This window comes from Galleria mellonella, unplaced genomic scaffold, assembly GCF_026898425.1.
Source record: "Galleria mellonella isolate WM207_F2 unplaced genomic scaffold, CSIRO_AGI_GalMel_v1 utg64, whole genome shotgun sequence".
NCBI lineage: Eukaryota > Metazoa > Arthropoda > Insecta > Lepidoptera > Pyralidae > Galleria > Galleria mellonella.
The window spans coordinates 5,075,121-5,092,828 of record NW_026442133.1 but is presented as its reverse complement, the minus strand read 5'-3'; the positions used below and the strand labels follow the sequence as shown (position 1 = coordinate 5,092,828).

The 17,708-nt window shown below is 31.2% G+C and overlaps 1 protein-coding gene across 2 annotated transcripts in view; it reads right to left on the bottom strand.

Moving 5' to 3' along the window:
• LOC113512551 (chitin deacetylase 1) overlaps positions 1-17,708 on the bottom strand; it is a 39,222-nt gene that overhangs the window by 18,356 nt on the left and 3,158 nt on the right. The window contains exons 1-7 of one of the 2 annotated variants that reach the window (XM_052900155.1): positions 14,966-15,120; positions 10,789-10,892; positions 7,916-8,027; positions 5,526-5,653; positions 4,407-4,549; positions 3,408-3,450; positions 2,199-2,375 (exon numbers count right to left, since the gene is read on the bottom strand). In XM_052900155.1, coding sequence (XP_052756115.1) covers positions 2,199-2,375; positions 3,408-3,450; positions 4,407-4,549; positions 5,526-5,653; positions 7,916-8,027; positions 10,789-10,892; positions 14,966-15,056 — 798 coding nt within the window. In that variant the 5' untranslated portion in view covers positions 15,057-15,120. Of the gene's footprint in view, positions 1-2,198; positions 2,376-3,407; positions 3,451-4,406; positions 4,550-5,525; positions 5,654-7,915; positions 8,028-10,788; positions 10,893-14,965; positions 15,121-17,708 lie in introns of those variants that run through there. The other variant, XM_052900156.1, reaches the window with a different exon arrangement.

Here is a 17,708-nt window from a genome sequence, read left to right as displayed (position 1 = left end):
AAATTGATGCAGACTATATTTGGATGGAAAAACATAAGAGAGGTCCACTCTTTGGCTATACGCATGATGAAGAAAGACGCAAAATACTTCGTGCGTGAAAATAGTAGTAATTTGATAATTTAATTTTGAGCGATGTTCTAAATTTTAAAATTTGAAATGTAGCATCAAATTGTCCCCTGTGATCTTTTTGGCTCGGCGTTCAATAGAATTAAGTGAAACCAGCTGGCACTTCATCAAAAATAGTTTAAAAACCAAGAAAAATAAGACCAATTATTTACTACAAGAGTTTCAAAATTAGGTTCGTTTTCATAAGTCTTTTTTTTAATTCTCAAAAACTGTGTTAATTAGAAACATCATTTTATAGCTTCATAAACTGTTATTATTTTAAAATTTTTGCTTTACAAACTTCAGAGACAAAGACTACGTAAGTATTCTTTTGTACCCTAGAAAGTGCTCCGACAGCATAAATTAATAATCAAACAAAAATATTGAAAACTAGCTGTATCCCACGGTTCCGCCCACGTTAATAAGTATACAAAGTATCTTATGTACTAAGTTAAGATATAACCTACCTGTATACCAAATTTTTTCATTCAAATCCATTTAGTAGTTTTTGCATAAAAGAGTATATATCCTTCCATATATTGTCTCTTTGGCCTTTTGGCAACTTTTACATATTACAATATTGAACAGGATTGTTCAATTATTTTTGATAATTTTGAAAAATAACTTACTACGCTTCGATAAGCTTCGTTATAAACACTTATTGTTATACCATAAGAATAAATTTATTCTTATTCTTTCTAAACAACCCATTAAAATAAATTACATATAGCAACTTTCTCGGTTTTCACCAGTTAAAAAGATAAATAATAAAATATTACTTACATCATTCTTACTTGCGTTTAATTAACTTTATAACGATCTAAATGAACGCGAGTAAAAAACTCGATCATTATTTTTATTTGTCTGTAAGCTTATCTTTGTTGTTATTGTATTATTATGTAATAGATAATATTAAACAATCGGTTATATAATATTATTTTAAATACTTATACTTAGTACATAACACTTTTTTTTAATTAGTGCTTTTATTTATATTCGTAACATTAATATATTTAACTACAATTTATACAAAAAATAAATGATTATAAAGAATAAGTAGGTAGATTTTATTTTTTAAATAGATAAGTCTCCAAAACAGATACGACAGATTTCTGGGTTTTACATAAGTTATAATAATAATAATAAATATTTTTTATTCAAGTCAACTTAATAAAATAAAATTATAATAATATTTTTTTTATAAATCTACGGCCCAGTTTCGAATGCAATTTCAACTGAGAAGAAAGGGCAAGAAACACAGCTGTTGCTTTATAGCTAATACCTTCAGGTAATCAACTTTCGTATTCTGATTTTGTACTTCTTGTAAATATTTTTTATTTGCGACTGATTTAGAATAAATATTTTACAATAATCGAATTAGGAAGTACAAGTACTTTAAATAATATCATAAATCAATACAGTAAAATCCCATCAAATAGTCACAACACAAACAGTGACTTCTAAAATACGATTTGACATTCAAAATTATAACTCGAATAAATATAACTCAGTTTCACCTACAATAGGTATAAGGAAAAGTTATTCTAAGTAAATTTATAAGTAACGGCAGATGACTATAAACATTTTTTTAAATTTAATCCTTAAGATGCCCCTCTGCTGAGCACAGAGAAGGCGTTTTCACTCGCATTCTTATATATATTTCTGTGGGTGGGTGTGTGTGTGTACTTTCTCATATCTGTTCAAAAGCACAAAACTCGTCACGCTCTCTGTGGGCCTCATATCACAACTTGTCGAGAAGGAAATGATTGTTAATAATTTCTAATGTTGGATTATCTCCATATCTACCCCCGTATAAACAACATGGTTAATACCTAATAAAGACGCCACAATGAGTCAACTAACCTGACTTCTTTGTTACCATTTCATCGTTTACTGGTATCTCGTCATAAGATATCATTAGTATAGACGAGCATTACTATATCATGCCACCTTCATTTATTATAAAAACAAAAACACATCATAGATGGACCAACCTTCGATTTAACTGTATACGATAAATATCTCTCGCCAATTCCCACTTTAATCTAAATCATTTGATAAAATAAATATTATTATACATTAAACAAGTTTACCTTGAATTGCGTATTCCGTCCAGGTTTCAGGAATGGAGCACGAGCACCCACCACGTCAGTGCGTGAGACGTTCGCAAAGCGGCGCAGTATTTCGCGCATACCTATCATCTCGCCGGCCCATTCTTCATATCCCTTGTCTTGGAGCCCTTGTTGTTGCGACACGGTGCCAGTTGCAATCTGAAAATATCTTACTGTTTTATTTGTTAAGAACTAAAAACCTTTAAAATGAATCTATCTTATTTTATTAGGCTTCATGTCTCCGTCTCTCAAATAAAAAATTTAGTACAAAAGAAAAAAAAAACACTTCAATAGCATTACTCTATCATCTTCACCAAATTTCAATAATTATATAAAAAATATGTATCACAATGTTCGTTCTCAGTAATCTACGAAACTGCTCTGAATTTTTAATGAAAATTTGTAAATGTGTATTGCTTGATCCAACGTAAGAGATAGTATAGTTTTTATTCTTGTAAAAATAAATGGCGCCGGTAGGTGCCGGATTAGCTACTGTATTGTAATAGTTATTTCAAATGTTATATTTATTACTTGTATTTTGTTGGAAACCCTTGTTGTGACACATAAGCAAAAACTATTTTTATACATATATCTCTAAGCACTACAAATACTATACTGTATAATAAATTCACAATACAACTATATATGTTTGATAAACTACATCTGAATTTATAATGAACTTTTATTTCTAAAGAACTATGGTAAATAACTAACATTTTTATTTATGGCTACTCTACTTGATTGTTTAGAAACTAAAAAACCTAATAGGTATTGTTTTGTTATTATATATCTACTGCAGGCTAAGGCTATGTTATTATAGGCACATCCTAATATAAACAATAAATATCGTAGTAATTTTTACAACGAAATATTCGGTAAAAGCAATTTAATAATCTTCTCAATTAAAAATATTACATAAAATCAGAATATTTTTAATTTTTCAACTATAAAAACTTATTTCACCTGGATTGTTTTAAAAAAATATATGAACAATATTTTGTTTTGTGTTTTGTATATATATAATATGTCTTATATTAGCAAGAAATTGATTAACAGAAAACATTGACGTGAAAGTGTTCTTTTACGTCTTCCGCATCAAAAATGGCAACAACGATAACTATTTACCATAATTAAGTCATAATGCTTATGCCACACTTGTGGCATAAATAAAACATTCTTTCAATGACTTACCTCATGACCGTCGTGAGCGAGAGCTTGAACCATGGCATAATTACTAAAAAAAAATTAAACGACTATTTAAAAATTAATGACTCTATGTCTATAAACTAAATAGATAACAGAACGTGTCTAATGATTTAAATGAGCTTAATTTAAATCATAAGCAAATTATGCTTTATATTTTACTAACTGTACCACACTACTTTGCCTAAGTTAATTAGAATAAAATGTATCCCATATATGTGAACATCTAGAATATGATCTTTCTGCCTGTGTACCAATTTTCAGTCCCATCTGTTCAATAATTTAAGCGTTATTAGGTAACAGATATTTAAACCTTTATACTTTTAATCCTTAAAGTTTATAAAAAAATTCATTTGGTTATTTCTCGCAATTTTGTCCTTTGTTCTTGTGTAACAAGGATAAAAAGTAGACTGTCTTTCTCTATCCCAAACTTCAAGTCGATAAGTCATAGTATTAACAAAATAAGGTCACAAAAAAACAAATAAAGAAACTCACTTTCATATTTAAAATAAGAGTAAATATTATATTATATCATCATATCAGCTTTTAACTGTCCAATGCTGAACATAATCCCATGAACATACCCCTTGGGGGGTTTTCCAGTAGTTACCACACTTGGTAGGCGGTTTGGCAACCGCAGTCAGATTTTAGAGATGTTTTAAGAGGGACGCTGCTGCCCGTCCCTTGCCCTCTCATGGTCGCCTCTTACGACACCCACGGGTAAGGAAGCGGTAGCCTATTCTATACCGGGACCACACGGCATTAATTATTATATCACATAGTAATATAAAATAGTACTATTATTTATATTGGTATATATAAATAAGAATTTGGTAAGATTTACTGCCAAATATTTGTATCTATTTCAAATTCCTATCCGAAATAATAATAGTGATAATATTATTAGATACGAACGATATTATTAGTTGTGGACATAAACATCTTTAATTAGTATTATTAAATAAAACTTAAATTCAAAATACCTACCTGTATTCATGAGACAGGAAGAAAGTCCCTCTGATAGGACAACCATTTGGATTCTTTATTTTTCCATTAAAAACTTTTTTGTATAATTCAAAGTTATTCAAGTTGACAGCACCGTCGAATGTTAACATAATCAGTTGTGGCGTCTGTGAAACGGTATTGACAGTATTAGGTTGTTTCTAATTATTATAAACTTTTTTTATGGACCATGAAATGGTTAACAAGCTGACAACCTACGTGATTATAATATAATATAATTCATTTTTTATCAAGTAAATATGGATATCATAGAATGCCCATAATACTCTTTATGCGTTACCAGTCCTAAGGACTAGGATGTTATGCATCCATATGTACCCAGTAATTTCACTAATTTATTACATTTTTTTCTTTTTTTTTTATGCAGTTTAGAATGGCAAACAAGCTGACGGCCCACCTGATGGAAAGTGGTAACCGTCGCCTATAGACATGAGCATGACCATGGACATATACATAGCAGAGTATACTGTTTCGCCTATGATACTCCACATGCGTTGCCATTCCTGAGGACTCAGGTGTTATTACTCTGTACCCAGTAAAAAAATTGAAATAAAAATAAACACTGCTTATACGAGTATACTATATACTGATATCGCACCCTTTAAACCGAAACACAGCCATGCAATCACAACTGCTTCACGGTAGAAACACGAATGGGACAGAGGTGCCCAAGCAAACGACTTTTGTACAAAGTCTCACTCTGGCACTACAATTCTCTGAATACTACCCTAACCAAATTATTATGGAAGTAAAATCACAATATAAATTGATTAAATGTAGTTTTATACTTTTTTCATTTATAATTTTACACAGAGAATAAAGAATTCAAACGCTTTTATTAGATAATATTATTCTGCTTTATTAGTCCTATATTTTAAATAGAATATTGTATTATTTATACATCTTTCCATACTTGCAAAATATACCTACAGCCTTAATTATATAAATGTGTCTTACAGCAAATAGAAAATACGCCTGTACACTTTAAACCATCCCAAATTGGCTATTAAAAGCGAACTCGGGACAAAATCTCCTCGGCTGAGTGGACAGCCGTTAAACTAGTTAATAATGAATACCACTTACCTCCTCTGGATCGAGGCCGCCAGGGATGAGAGTACCGTCTTTGGAGCAAAAGCAATATGGGAGTTGACATGCGGCTGGATCGCATTTCGTTGCTAAGTCCAGGGGCGCTTCGGTGATAGGAGCCGGAGCTGAAATTAGAACAAACGGTAATTTAACTAAGGCACATTTTCAATAACTATTCAAACTTTCACGGACTTAACCATAACTGTCACTTTACAATAATTTTGAATAATATTTATATTACAATTATTATTAACTATTATTATTAATTTGTGTCCGCATTATCGAGAAATTTTATTTATTTTTTTGAGGCAAGTTTATAGAAGTCTATTTTAATTAAGATTATTGTTGTTGAATATTCCTCACTGCATACCTACCTACAAAAGAATTTATAATAAAATTATTTAAATTATTATTTTATTAATTTGTGTATAATTTAATAATATATTAATAGTTTGTATAACATAATAATGTAAAAATTTTAATTAATTAAAATGAAATTATTATCGCAATGACTGTAAACTATGGGTACATACCTAAAAATAAAAGATTTATTATATTATTATATCTGTGAATTATAATTCATCACTCCTAAATCATTCTGACAAAGCCTTGACAAAGCATTAAAGCTAATATGTTAATTATAACCTATACGATTAAAGCAACTTAAATATTTTCACAATAACAAACTGTTTTGAAATTCAGTACCTTGTACCCCTTTTTCGATATAAATTCTTTTCGACTGCGTTATGTAATACTAACCCTTTTGCTTTTACTATAACCTGGAAATTGGATATTATTGAGGTTAGCGCTAAATAAATTATTCATGTTTTTCATAACACCTGTGAGTATGGAAAAAAAGAATTGACTTTCAACTACGTACTAACAGGGCAATTACATTATAATGTGGTGTTTGTATAATCTGTATAATATTTAAATTTGTGTTTTTACAAATTTTATTTGAATGAGGGAGGGAGACTTTGTACAAAAGTCGATTGCTTGGGTACCTCTGTCCCATTCGTGTTTGTACCGTAAAACAGTTGTGTTTGCATGGCTGTGTATCAGTTTGAAGGGTGGGATATTGCGTGAATTTACAGGGGTACAGAGGAATAACATCTGAGTCCTCAGGAATGGCAACACATGGGGGGTATCATGGGCGAAACAGTATACTCTGTTATGTCCATAGTACTGCTCATGTCTATAGGCGACGGTTACCACTTTCCATCAGGTGGTTCGTCAGCTTGTTTGCCATTCTAAGTAGTATAAAAAAAATTGAATCTATGTATAACTAATCTATCATTCCGTTATCGAACTAGATTATAAAACTAGTCCACGACGATTTCATCGCGCTCGATTCAGATAAATACGAAATAAATATCATATAAATTATTATAAATTTTATTCAAAATGTTTGCATAAATAAGAAATTCATATCGATATAAAATAATGCCTGCTAAAAAGAAAACGCCAAAGTCAAATATCATCTTTTTCACTTTTTGTTCGGACGCATATATATGATGATATGACAATTAAAAATACTCATAAAAATAAAAGAAATTAAGTACCTACTTGTAAACCAAATTCATTCTAATAAGCCACATCTCATTTTCTTTCAATATTATAATCACGTATTTACTAAATACTGTCGGTAGAGGTTTTGTGTGTTTTATAGAGAGTGGTTCCGAGTAACACCGATGCCACTGGCTAGACAAATATTGTATTTTGCATACATGTAAAGTGCTTATATAAAGTTTTATACATATAGTGATACATGTAAAGAACATTATTTCCTCTTATGTAAATGTCACAACAATTGTTCTCATCATAATTAACATTAAACATCGTGTCAAGTCATGCTGACTTGCTTATTTTTACCACTACGGTGCCAAAACGTTTAATTCAAAAAAGTAATATAGATAATCTAATCTCTTATACAAGCGATCTATAACACTCTATTGCTGGGGGGGAAGGAATTGTTAGTAATGGGGTCAAATAGCCCTATTACTAGCAATATACCCTGTCGGGTCGACCTCCACGTGGTTCCCCCTGGAAACCATCGTGGCTAATTCTAATTGAATTCGTCAGGATGGGCCAACTGCTTTCATCCTCATCAGTGATCTATCACTGGCGTCCCGCCAGTGTATACCGATAGCGCAGGCGGGGTTACCATACCATTATCACCAATTAAAAAAAAACACTCTATTGCTACTTGAATAGCATATAGAGGGCCGCAATAATATATCTAATAGATAAGTACCTGTATTAATCCATGATGTTCATATCTATTAGGCGACGGTAACCACATTCCACTAAGTAGTTTGTCAGGTTGTTTGCAATTCTCGGTAGTACAAAAAAGATTAAAATTCAGTATAAATTTAGTAGGTACTTACTTGTAGCAATAGGACCACATCTGGCTTCAGCTTTGAAAGTACAATACTTGCTAATATCGTCGAAATAGAGTCCTGAGGGGCATCTATTCAAATAGGGATACCCGTCGACACACTGAAAGGATAATTAAATTAATAATTAGACATGTTTAGGTCGTATCCAGTATATCGAATGGGTTACTTATAAATATTGATTCCAGAAACAGAACCAATATCTGATCCCAATAGAAATTAATTAAATACTACATCAATTCTTATTTATATTGTGTGATCTATATTAGGTACTTATATAAAGTTACGTATTTATTTATAAGCGTGATCTTGTACGAAATTATTTGCTATCTCATCCATTATATCATCAGTATCCGTTATAAAGTTGTAATATATCATCATATTACTACTGTCTAAAGTACTAAGTTTCCAACCAGTCGTCCAACAAACACGTCTAAACAGAGCAATGGGTCCCGAATTGTCACGCGTCGTGATGCCGAATGTCGTTCGGAATATACCAAGGGCCATTTACAGAATTATCACAGCAGACGAAGAACAGTATATTCTGTGATACCCTTGATGTTTTACTGTATATGTCTGTGTATGTATAGTGGTTGGTAAGTATTTTTCGCCAAATATTTTTTTGCCAGACCCAATATTTAAAGTACTGAATTATAATTATTAGAAAATCTTAGAATTAACAAGTAGGACGTACCTACGTAGAACTTGAAGAAATTAATACCTAAACAGTGGAATAATTTTTTTGGAAGAAACAGATTCATTGTTTTAATAAAATATAGAGGGCCTAAGCTTAATTTTGTATTTATTTGTTGTATTTAAAAACATTTACTTTGATTAAAAAAATCTCCAGTTTAAAAAACGGCCAAGGATAGTACCTATTAATGATCAAAATTTGTGTAAATTAGTACGTATTGCGTCGACTTGTAATATATATATATATATATATATATATATATATATATATATATATATATATATATATATATATATATATATATATATATATATATATATAGAGGGAGAGTTTGTACAAAAGTCGATTGCTTGGGTACCTCTGTTCCATTCATGTTTCAACCGTGAAGCAGCTGTGTTTGCATGGCTGTGTTTCGGTTTGAAGGGTGGGATATGGCGTAAATTTACTGGGTACAGAGGAATAACACCTGAGTCCTCAGGAATGGCAACGCATGGGGGTATCACGGGCGAAACAGTATACTCTGTTATGTCCACGGTACTGCTCATGTCTATAGGCGACGGTTACCACTTTCCACCAGGTGGACCGTCAGTTTGTTTGCCATTCTAAGTAGCATAAAAAATAAAATATATATATATATATATATATATATATATATATATATATATATATATATATATATATATATAACCTTAACTCTAATACTCCTACATATTTAATAATTTATTCTAAAGCCACTATAATTCCATTATGTACACTAGAACTTGTTAACTTGTTGTTAAACAATCTATATACAATATTAATTGATAACAACATTATCATTGTCAAATAATTAAATGATATATATGTAAAAATGAGTGGATATTCGAGTTAACAATAAATATTTTAACTCATCAATTTACATTATTGGTTAAAACAATTTCAAATTAAACAAGAATTTTGGAATGCTCTGACATCAACCATAATTTGTAGTTTAAACACGTTTGTATGAGTAAAACCTTGATAATGCTGATACCTACTTACGAGTATATTAAGTGTCCAAAAGAAACATGAAACAAGTCACATTTTTTACTCAACTTGAAATGGAAAATAATCTATCAATCCGCCTGTTAGCAAGTTGTAAGCCTCTTTAGGAATGCATAGCACCATGCACACTACAAAATATACTGTGACACCAATAATAGATGTTCTTTTTACGTTGCTAATTGCTATTTTTGGGGGGAAGGAATTGTTAATAATGCAGACTACCAGTCTCATTGCTAGCAATATACTCTGTCAGGTCAACCTCCATGATCTTTCCCCGTAAACCTTCGTGCTGAATTCCAGGTATATTCATCAAAATGGGCTAACAGACCTGCCTTTTCATTTTCACCTATCATCCCGCACTGGTACCCCGCCAGCGTATACCGTTAATACAGGCGGAGTTACCATTCCATTATTACCTATTAAAAAAATTACTATTCTTAAGGATTAAGATGTTACACCTTCGTACCCTATAATTTCACTGTCGTATCTCAGTCTTCAAATCAAATATATATAATCACCCATTCAAATAACATCAATATAAATACTGAGTTTCGTTTTTATCCTTAATGTACCGGTTACACTAGTTATTAAACGACCCAACAGGTATTGTAAAAAATGGGGAAATATAATCTATGATACCTACATATACTAAAAATAACAGCCAATGCGTAAACCACTCACTATTTTATCAAGCCAAAGAGCAATCTCATGTAATGTTGTAACCATTCCTCATTTATAGACATATACAATGGATAATATTGACGTGTGGTCCCAGCAAAGAAGGGGCCACCCCTTCCTTTCCCGTGAGTGTCGAAAGAGGCGACTAAGGAAACTTAATGGGATGGACAACAGCGCCCCTCTTAAAACATCACAATAGGTTAACTGTGGTTGCCAACCCGTCTGCCAAGCGTAACAACTACGTGCAAAACCCTGTCTTATGGAGGAGGCCTATGTTCAGCGGTAAACTGTTTATAACTAATATCATGTCATCAAACAATGGCTTATATACTGTACTATCCATTTATTGCACAAAAGTTGTGTTGTAAATCAGTTTCTTGTTGTTTACTTTATTTACTTATTACTTTATTCACTTCTTTATTTGTATGCATATTATTACTTAACATAATTAAAATAATATACTGTTTACTTGATAAAATCGCCGACAAGTCGCCGGATCCGCAAAATTTCCATTGCCCTGTGTTCCTTCTGGACAAACAAACTCCTCAGCTTCTTTATCCTTTTGGCAATTTACTGAAAATAAATTAAAATCACTTCTTATGTGAGCAATCAAGAACCATTTACAATGTTAAATAACAATCTATTACATACTTCCTATGTTTACGTAAACAGATGAATAGCAATATGATATTTATTATATGTTGCTCGTATTATTTTATGCGCTTATAAAATACAGGTTTTTATCACAATCTAAAAATATATCAATTTGAATGCTTTTCGTGTTTCGATTCAAACGAAAAATACTTAGGACTCTCATGTCATTGGCCCATACTTGAGGATATTACGTGTCCAGTATTTTAATTACAGCTAATTTATTTTCTAATCCATTTACGTAGTAAATATTATGTGTGTACCCATCAAAAACATTAGTACAATGATGATAATGAATTGCTTAGCATAACACAAGTACCTAACTATTATATACCTATCTATTATTGTTATCGATTGAAAGAGAAAGTCAGTTATGTAAAATGATTTTATAGTAATCCCGGCTACAATTATATGATTAAATAAATATCATTCGTTACGCTGTGTTAGTTATGCATAAGTCACGATTATTTTTCCTAAGTTATTACTACCAAAGAAAGACTGTACAAGTAATCCGATTTAATTGGGGTTATCATTTCTAAATAAATATTTTTCATTTAATTATATTTTTTAAAGCACAAATTCTAAATTTTAAAATAATATATAAAATGCGGCATTAAAATTGTATAAAAATTAAACTTGATTCTGTTTTAGATTAACATAAAAAACTATTATAAACATCAGGTTACGATTTTGTTTAATTTAATTCATACATTTTTAAAAAAAAATCATTTGCATAGTTTGATACTCGTATGATTAAAAGTAACATGTACTATATATATATATATATATTTCCTCATTAAATTTATCTTTATTAATCTCTTACATTGAAACTTTTACTTTACACTTCAGCGTTGCACGTTTATCACAGACGCACGAACGATTTCAAATTTAACACTCTAATGTAAAAAGGAAAAAAACTTGTAAATTAACCAAAATGTTTGTTGCGCGGGCAAAAATCTATACTGATAGGTATCTATTCTTATTCCAAGTGGTCTCATCTATTTAAATAGAGATGTAGTGAAACGTTAGAAATAACAAAAAGTTTTCTTTTCGCCCTATTACATTAGCCATTTTGACTACAGACTTATTTACATAACTAGTAGCTACCTAGCAACTAACTAGCAGTAATAAGCTCCAGACAAATAACACTAATTAGAAACCAGACAATGAACATCTGAGAGAGTAGAATCGAACCCGCGACATCATTTATGCGACGCAACATGCCCAAATAAAATGACCTCCGTAGGGCTATAGTCTAAGAATTTTAATTTCATTTTTTATTTTAATTTCTTTATAATTTAGTAAAACTCGTGTAAATGTTGTAAATTTAAATGAGTATAGAATTGGATCTGGTATAGACACCATTGATTAAACAAGCACTGGTTGACGGGTTTTCTCTGACTCGTCTGCATACTAGTTATTGTCATGGCACTATTTACGCAAAGCATCTACTTATTGCTATATCTATACGAAATTCATTATGTAGTCCTAAAATTTTATTTATTTTAAATTTGTTATGCAATGATGGATTATAGATAATCTATGTACAGATTATTCTGATATAAAGTAGGCTAAACAATCAAGGATTACCAAAATTGCACTACTCACCTGAGTCAATTTCACCATCTCAACACTTACTAATTCTCAAACATTAATTCGAAAAATAGCCAGTATAATTTCTAATAGAAGATGCATAACACCTCAGTTCTTGTGGCAAGTTATACCCATAACTGTCGTAACCGTGGTAACAAATTAAAAACCATTCCTACCATCACAAATTATAATTACGAGTATTATACTTCTGCCTACGGCGTTCATTGCCACTTCCGAGATCTATAAATTGTTATGCAGAACACATAAATTTTTATCGGAAATTACACGTTTCCATTTTTTCTTTTCTCACACCTTACCCTCTAGTCTTACTACGATTTTTGAGCAGTATCCCCTCCACGACTGCAGTGTCCCCTTTTCCCCTTCCTTCCTTCATTCCTTTTCTACCAACTTCCTTTACTGGCTCTCAAAACCTCTCCTTTTTCTCGATACCTTTCTCCATACTATAGGTGATGGATACCACCAACAAATGTATTCTCAAGGAGGATTGGTGTCAGGTCCGACAATCGGTCGTAAACCTTGAGTAATATTGATAATAACATATTACGCTGAACCCAAAATTTATATAATTAGTATAATAATGATAAGAAGGTGAGGATAATTCTGTAGTCTAAATAGAAATACAAGGCGGACATATATTTACAGCGGAAATGTGATTAGATGAATAAGACGGGTAAGGACAATAATAGTAAATATTTTTTGCAATTTTCCTACACGAGCTTATTTTAACAAACATCTATAACTGTTACCACTAGCATTTACTTATTTAAATAATAATAGTTAATATAAATATTGATAACCGCCATGGCGTAGTAGTAAGTATATTATTGTACATAAATAAGATTCTGGTAATGATATTCAGTCTACATAATGGGTAATGAACATGGGTACTCTAGTACCCCCACACGTTTATTGCCTAGTTTTTCATAACGCAGAAGATCCTAACTTCATTACTAGACCATTGGCGTAATAATATTGTACTCATACGAGTATTTTGTTCATTCTTTTTTTTACCAGATCCAAATGAGTGCAATGTAATTTAAATCTCTGTAATTCTACAAAACAGTTGACAAAAACGTATTTAGCCTATTATACATAATTTTACCAAAACTAAATCAAACTTTACACCCCACGATTTAAACTTCCACAGCTAAACAAGTCAACGAGTAGGTACCTATGTAGTCTATTTTACATATCAAATCAATCTTTACGCTACTATTAAAATTTATTTTTTTTCGACTCTACCTAACACAAGCTTTGCTTATTTTGCTTTTTTTCTGTAAATACTTATGATCACGATTTTATATTTAAATTTGTTAAAATTTTATGTAGGGTGAAGTTAATTAAATAACATTAAAAACTTAGTATTTAAATATTTAACGATGAAATTCCAATAACCATCATTTTAATTAAATTACATTTTGGCTAACCAATTACAAATCGTTTTAATTATGTGGCAATAATTCCAACCTAGAATATTCCAACAGTAATATATCATTAAATCTTGATATCTATGTTACAAATACTCATAAAATTATTATGATAACTCTTTAGTTAAAACATAAAAAGCTTCCATAAATATTACAAGTTTCAAATTTCTGCACAAATGTATTAGTATTTTTTTTTTCAACTATATCTAATGCAATATTCAAATAACTAATAGTCTTTACCAGTTATAGGTACTCTAGAGGCTATTTATAATTTGTGGCATTTTTTCCACGTACCTACTGTATAGAACTCGTTTACACGAACGACCCTGCGACAGGTGACAGAATGGCAAGCATATTGCAACTGCTTGAAGTGCAAGTTCTCATTACTTTAGAAGAGTTTATATTGTCTTAGTAACAACTAAAAACTCATAATATTAATCATTATATAGTTTTGCGAGGCCACGCACAGTATCGCATAACTTTTTCACCGCCAAGATATTAATAAATTACCCAGGTAAGTAAGATAAGTGTCAACATCCTCGATTACAACCGGTCACACGCCTTCAATGTCAAATAAAAGAAAGGACGTGCTCAGCGAATCTTAATTAGACACCTACTTTTATATTTACCTGAGAGAATTGTCACACGTAGGTACTTTCTACACAATAAACAACGTGCTTTGAGTAAAAGCTGCCTAAGTAATGTGGAAAATTGTAACAATACTGACGTCCGGTTTCACATATCGTTGTATTCTATTTATCCTATGACGAATATCGTTTGCAGATAGCTTTCACTATATCATTTAGTTGTAACAGTTACGTTAACATGTTAACGGGTTGTTCGGCGAATCGCTTGCATAATATTACGCTTGATCACACATACGATAGATACCTAATCAGAAACGATGGGACACACGTGAGCAAATTACGGACATATAATTAAAAATTAACTAACCGTTTCCGAGAATGGCACAAATAAGTAAGATTGGCGCAAATGGTAGAGCGGCCATAGCGCTTCGCACACCGTTTGATCGAAATACCGACATGGAGCCTTTCACTGCCGCACGCGCACTGCGGCAAACTTGCGCCGGTGCACCGCACTAAGCATCGTTTGCCATCGCCTGCCGACCTCGCAGACGGCTTTCTCCTCAAACCCTCTGACAGTCCAAAATTACCTTGTATGGATCATTATAATATTAATTAAATAGCCATTGTCAAATTGGTAGGAATACGGAAATGGCTAAAGCCCTATAAACTCAACTAAATGAAATAAAAAATTGTAATAAATAACTCTTAATTAAACATTATTTAAAGATCTAAATCTTACATTTAATGCACCAAATAAAATTGGTCAATTAAATTTGATAATAGTTTAAACAATTTGTTTGTGAAGGTTTTATGTTTGAAGCGTGCAAAGTTACTCTGGGTATTTCATTTAAACTCTTAGTTATTATATAAAAATGTAATAAAAGTCAGATTTAATATTAAAATACCAAAATACAGAAATGCATGTAGTATAAAGGTGTACGATATCTCTATATACAGATCAAACTTGAATCGAAATAAATATGTAGATGGTATTTGTAAAATCCTGGACTGATTATCTACTGCTGGATATTCAATTATTAAGTAGGTATAAGAAATTTAGAACCCCTCATACTAATAAAAGATAATTACGCCATAATATAAAATAAAATAGAAAGTACAGAATTTTTCATCGTTCTGTTACAATTTTTTTTATTGCTCAGTGTTACACTCTTTAAACGGTGCTAATGATTTCAGTTTCACCGTGTACCAACTTAGAAATATCTACATGTTCAAAGTTTATTAGAAAATAATAATTTTGTAAACATTTATATTAAGTCATGCCAAAAGCTTTCAAATCTATTCAGGATTTACAAAAACTTTGACAAACTTTCATATGTAATTGCAATATTCACCGATGTTCTAGATATATGGATGATTCTGCAAGAATTACAACGAGGAATGCTTGGCAGATTATTAAACTGCATATCTAGGATGAATTTGGATAAATAATAGAAACATAATATACTCGTATTTTTACCAACAGAAAACGTTCTTTACTTTTTATCTCGTAAGACTCTGTATTAAAATAATTTGTATTACATTTTAGCGGTCCATGCCAAAAACTAAAAAGAAGGCTCTTTCCTGCCATCGTGAGAACAGTGCGGACTATTCGTTCGTCTGTATAACATATATCTATTTCAGCTCCACTAATACTACCTATCAAATTTAGTGCCGTTTTCTAAAAGTAAAGTCGAATATTTCATATGGGTAATGAAAAGTTACAAAAATAATTTTGTGATTAATCTAATTATCACATATTTACTGAATTAATTTAATTTTTTTGTACATTGCTTTCCTATGGTCTAATATTTAACAATCTAGTCTATAAGATTTAACTAACAAATAGCATGTTATATAGGCTCCTACAGGTTTATTTCAATGTCCAATTTCGTCGTAGATACTTAATGGTTTATGATTTATTAAATGCATATAACCTTCTACTAGTGTCCATAATGAATGGGACAAAAATACCTAGTATACACGATGAAGATTTTATCACCATCTCCAATGCCATTGTTGAAACTCTCAATGTTGTTATTACTACTTAAGGTAGTTATCTATACCTGACAATAGTGTGAGCAAGACAATGGTGTAAATACTTGAAAAATAATTTTATTAGTTACTCCTTGATTAGACACCTTTAATCACCTTTCTAATTAAATAGTCTTCTGCAGCTTATACTACAGGGAAAGATCCAAAATTGCCGAAGATCGGGAAAACGCCGAATCTCCTGATTAAAAAATCTAAGGCAATGGTTCGGAATGAGCACCAGATCTCTTTTCAGAATGACGGTGGATAAGGTAAAGATCGCCATGGTTATCGCCAACCTCTGAATATTCGTTTTAAATCTTCTTCAAAAATGAGCTAACAAAAGAAAAAAGAATTTGTGAAATCTAACTGATAATTTCGGAGATTATTGCTTACAAACAAACAACCTTTTCCGCTTTATCTTCTATATTATAAAATTGAATCGCTGAATGTGTTGCTAAGTGCAAATCTCGAAAACAGCTGAACCGATTTCGCTAATTCTTTTTTAGAATATTCCTTGATGTACGAGGATGGTTCTTACGGAGAAAAAAAAGTAAAAAAAATGCCTGAAAAAGTTTAAAACCAACACTTTTCTGTACTCCCATACAAACGATTAAAAACAATACTTAAAAGTCAATTTAAACTTTAATACCATACCATAGAGTTCAAGTTAGTGGAGAAGTTCCGGGAAGGCAAAACAATTGAGTGTCGTGGCACAGCGTGTTTTATAATTTTTATTTTTAGTCATAATGTAATTGTTGACTTATTAACTTTTCTTTTTCTTTTTTATCTTACTAGCTGACCTGGTGTTCCGAATAGAAGAATAAGTATTAAAAAAATTAAAGAATCGACTGTTAGGCGGTACGAAGTTCGCAGGGTCAGCTAGTTAAGTATAAATAAATTTTATAAACTGTCATTGTAATTACAAACTAAACATATCCCTTTAAGTTGACTTCCACGCGGATCCCTTTGAAAACATCGTGGTTGATTACTAATCCCAGTATATTCGCTTAAAATGAGCCATGTGTTCTCATTTCATCCTCCACTGTCCCGTCATTATATACAGTAGGTACATCATAGGC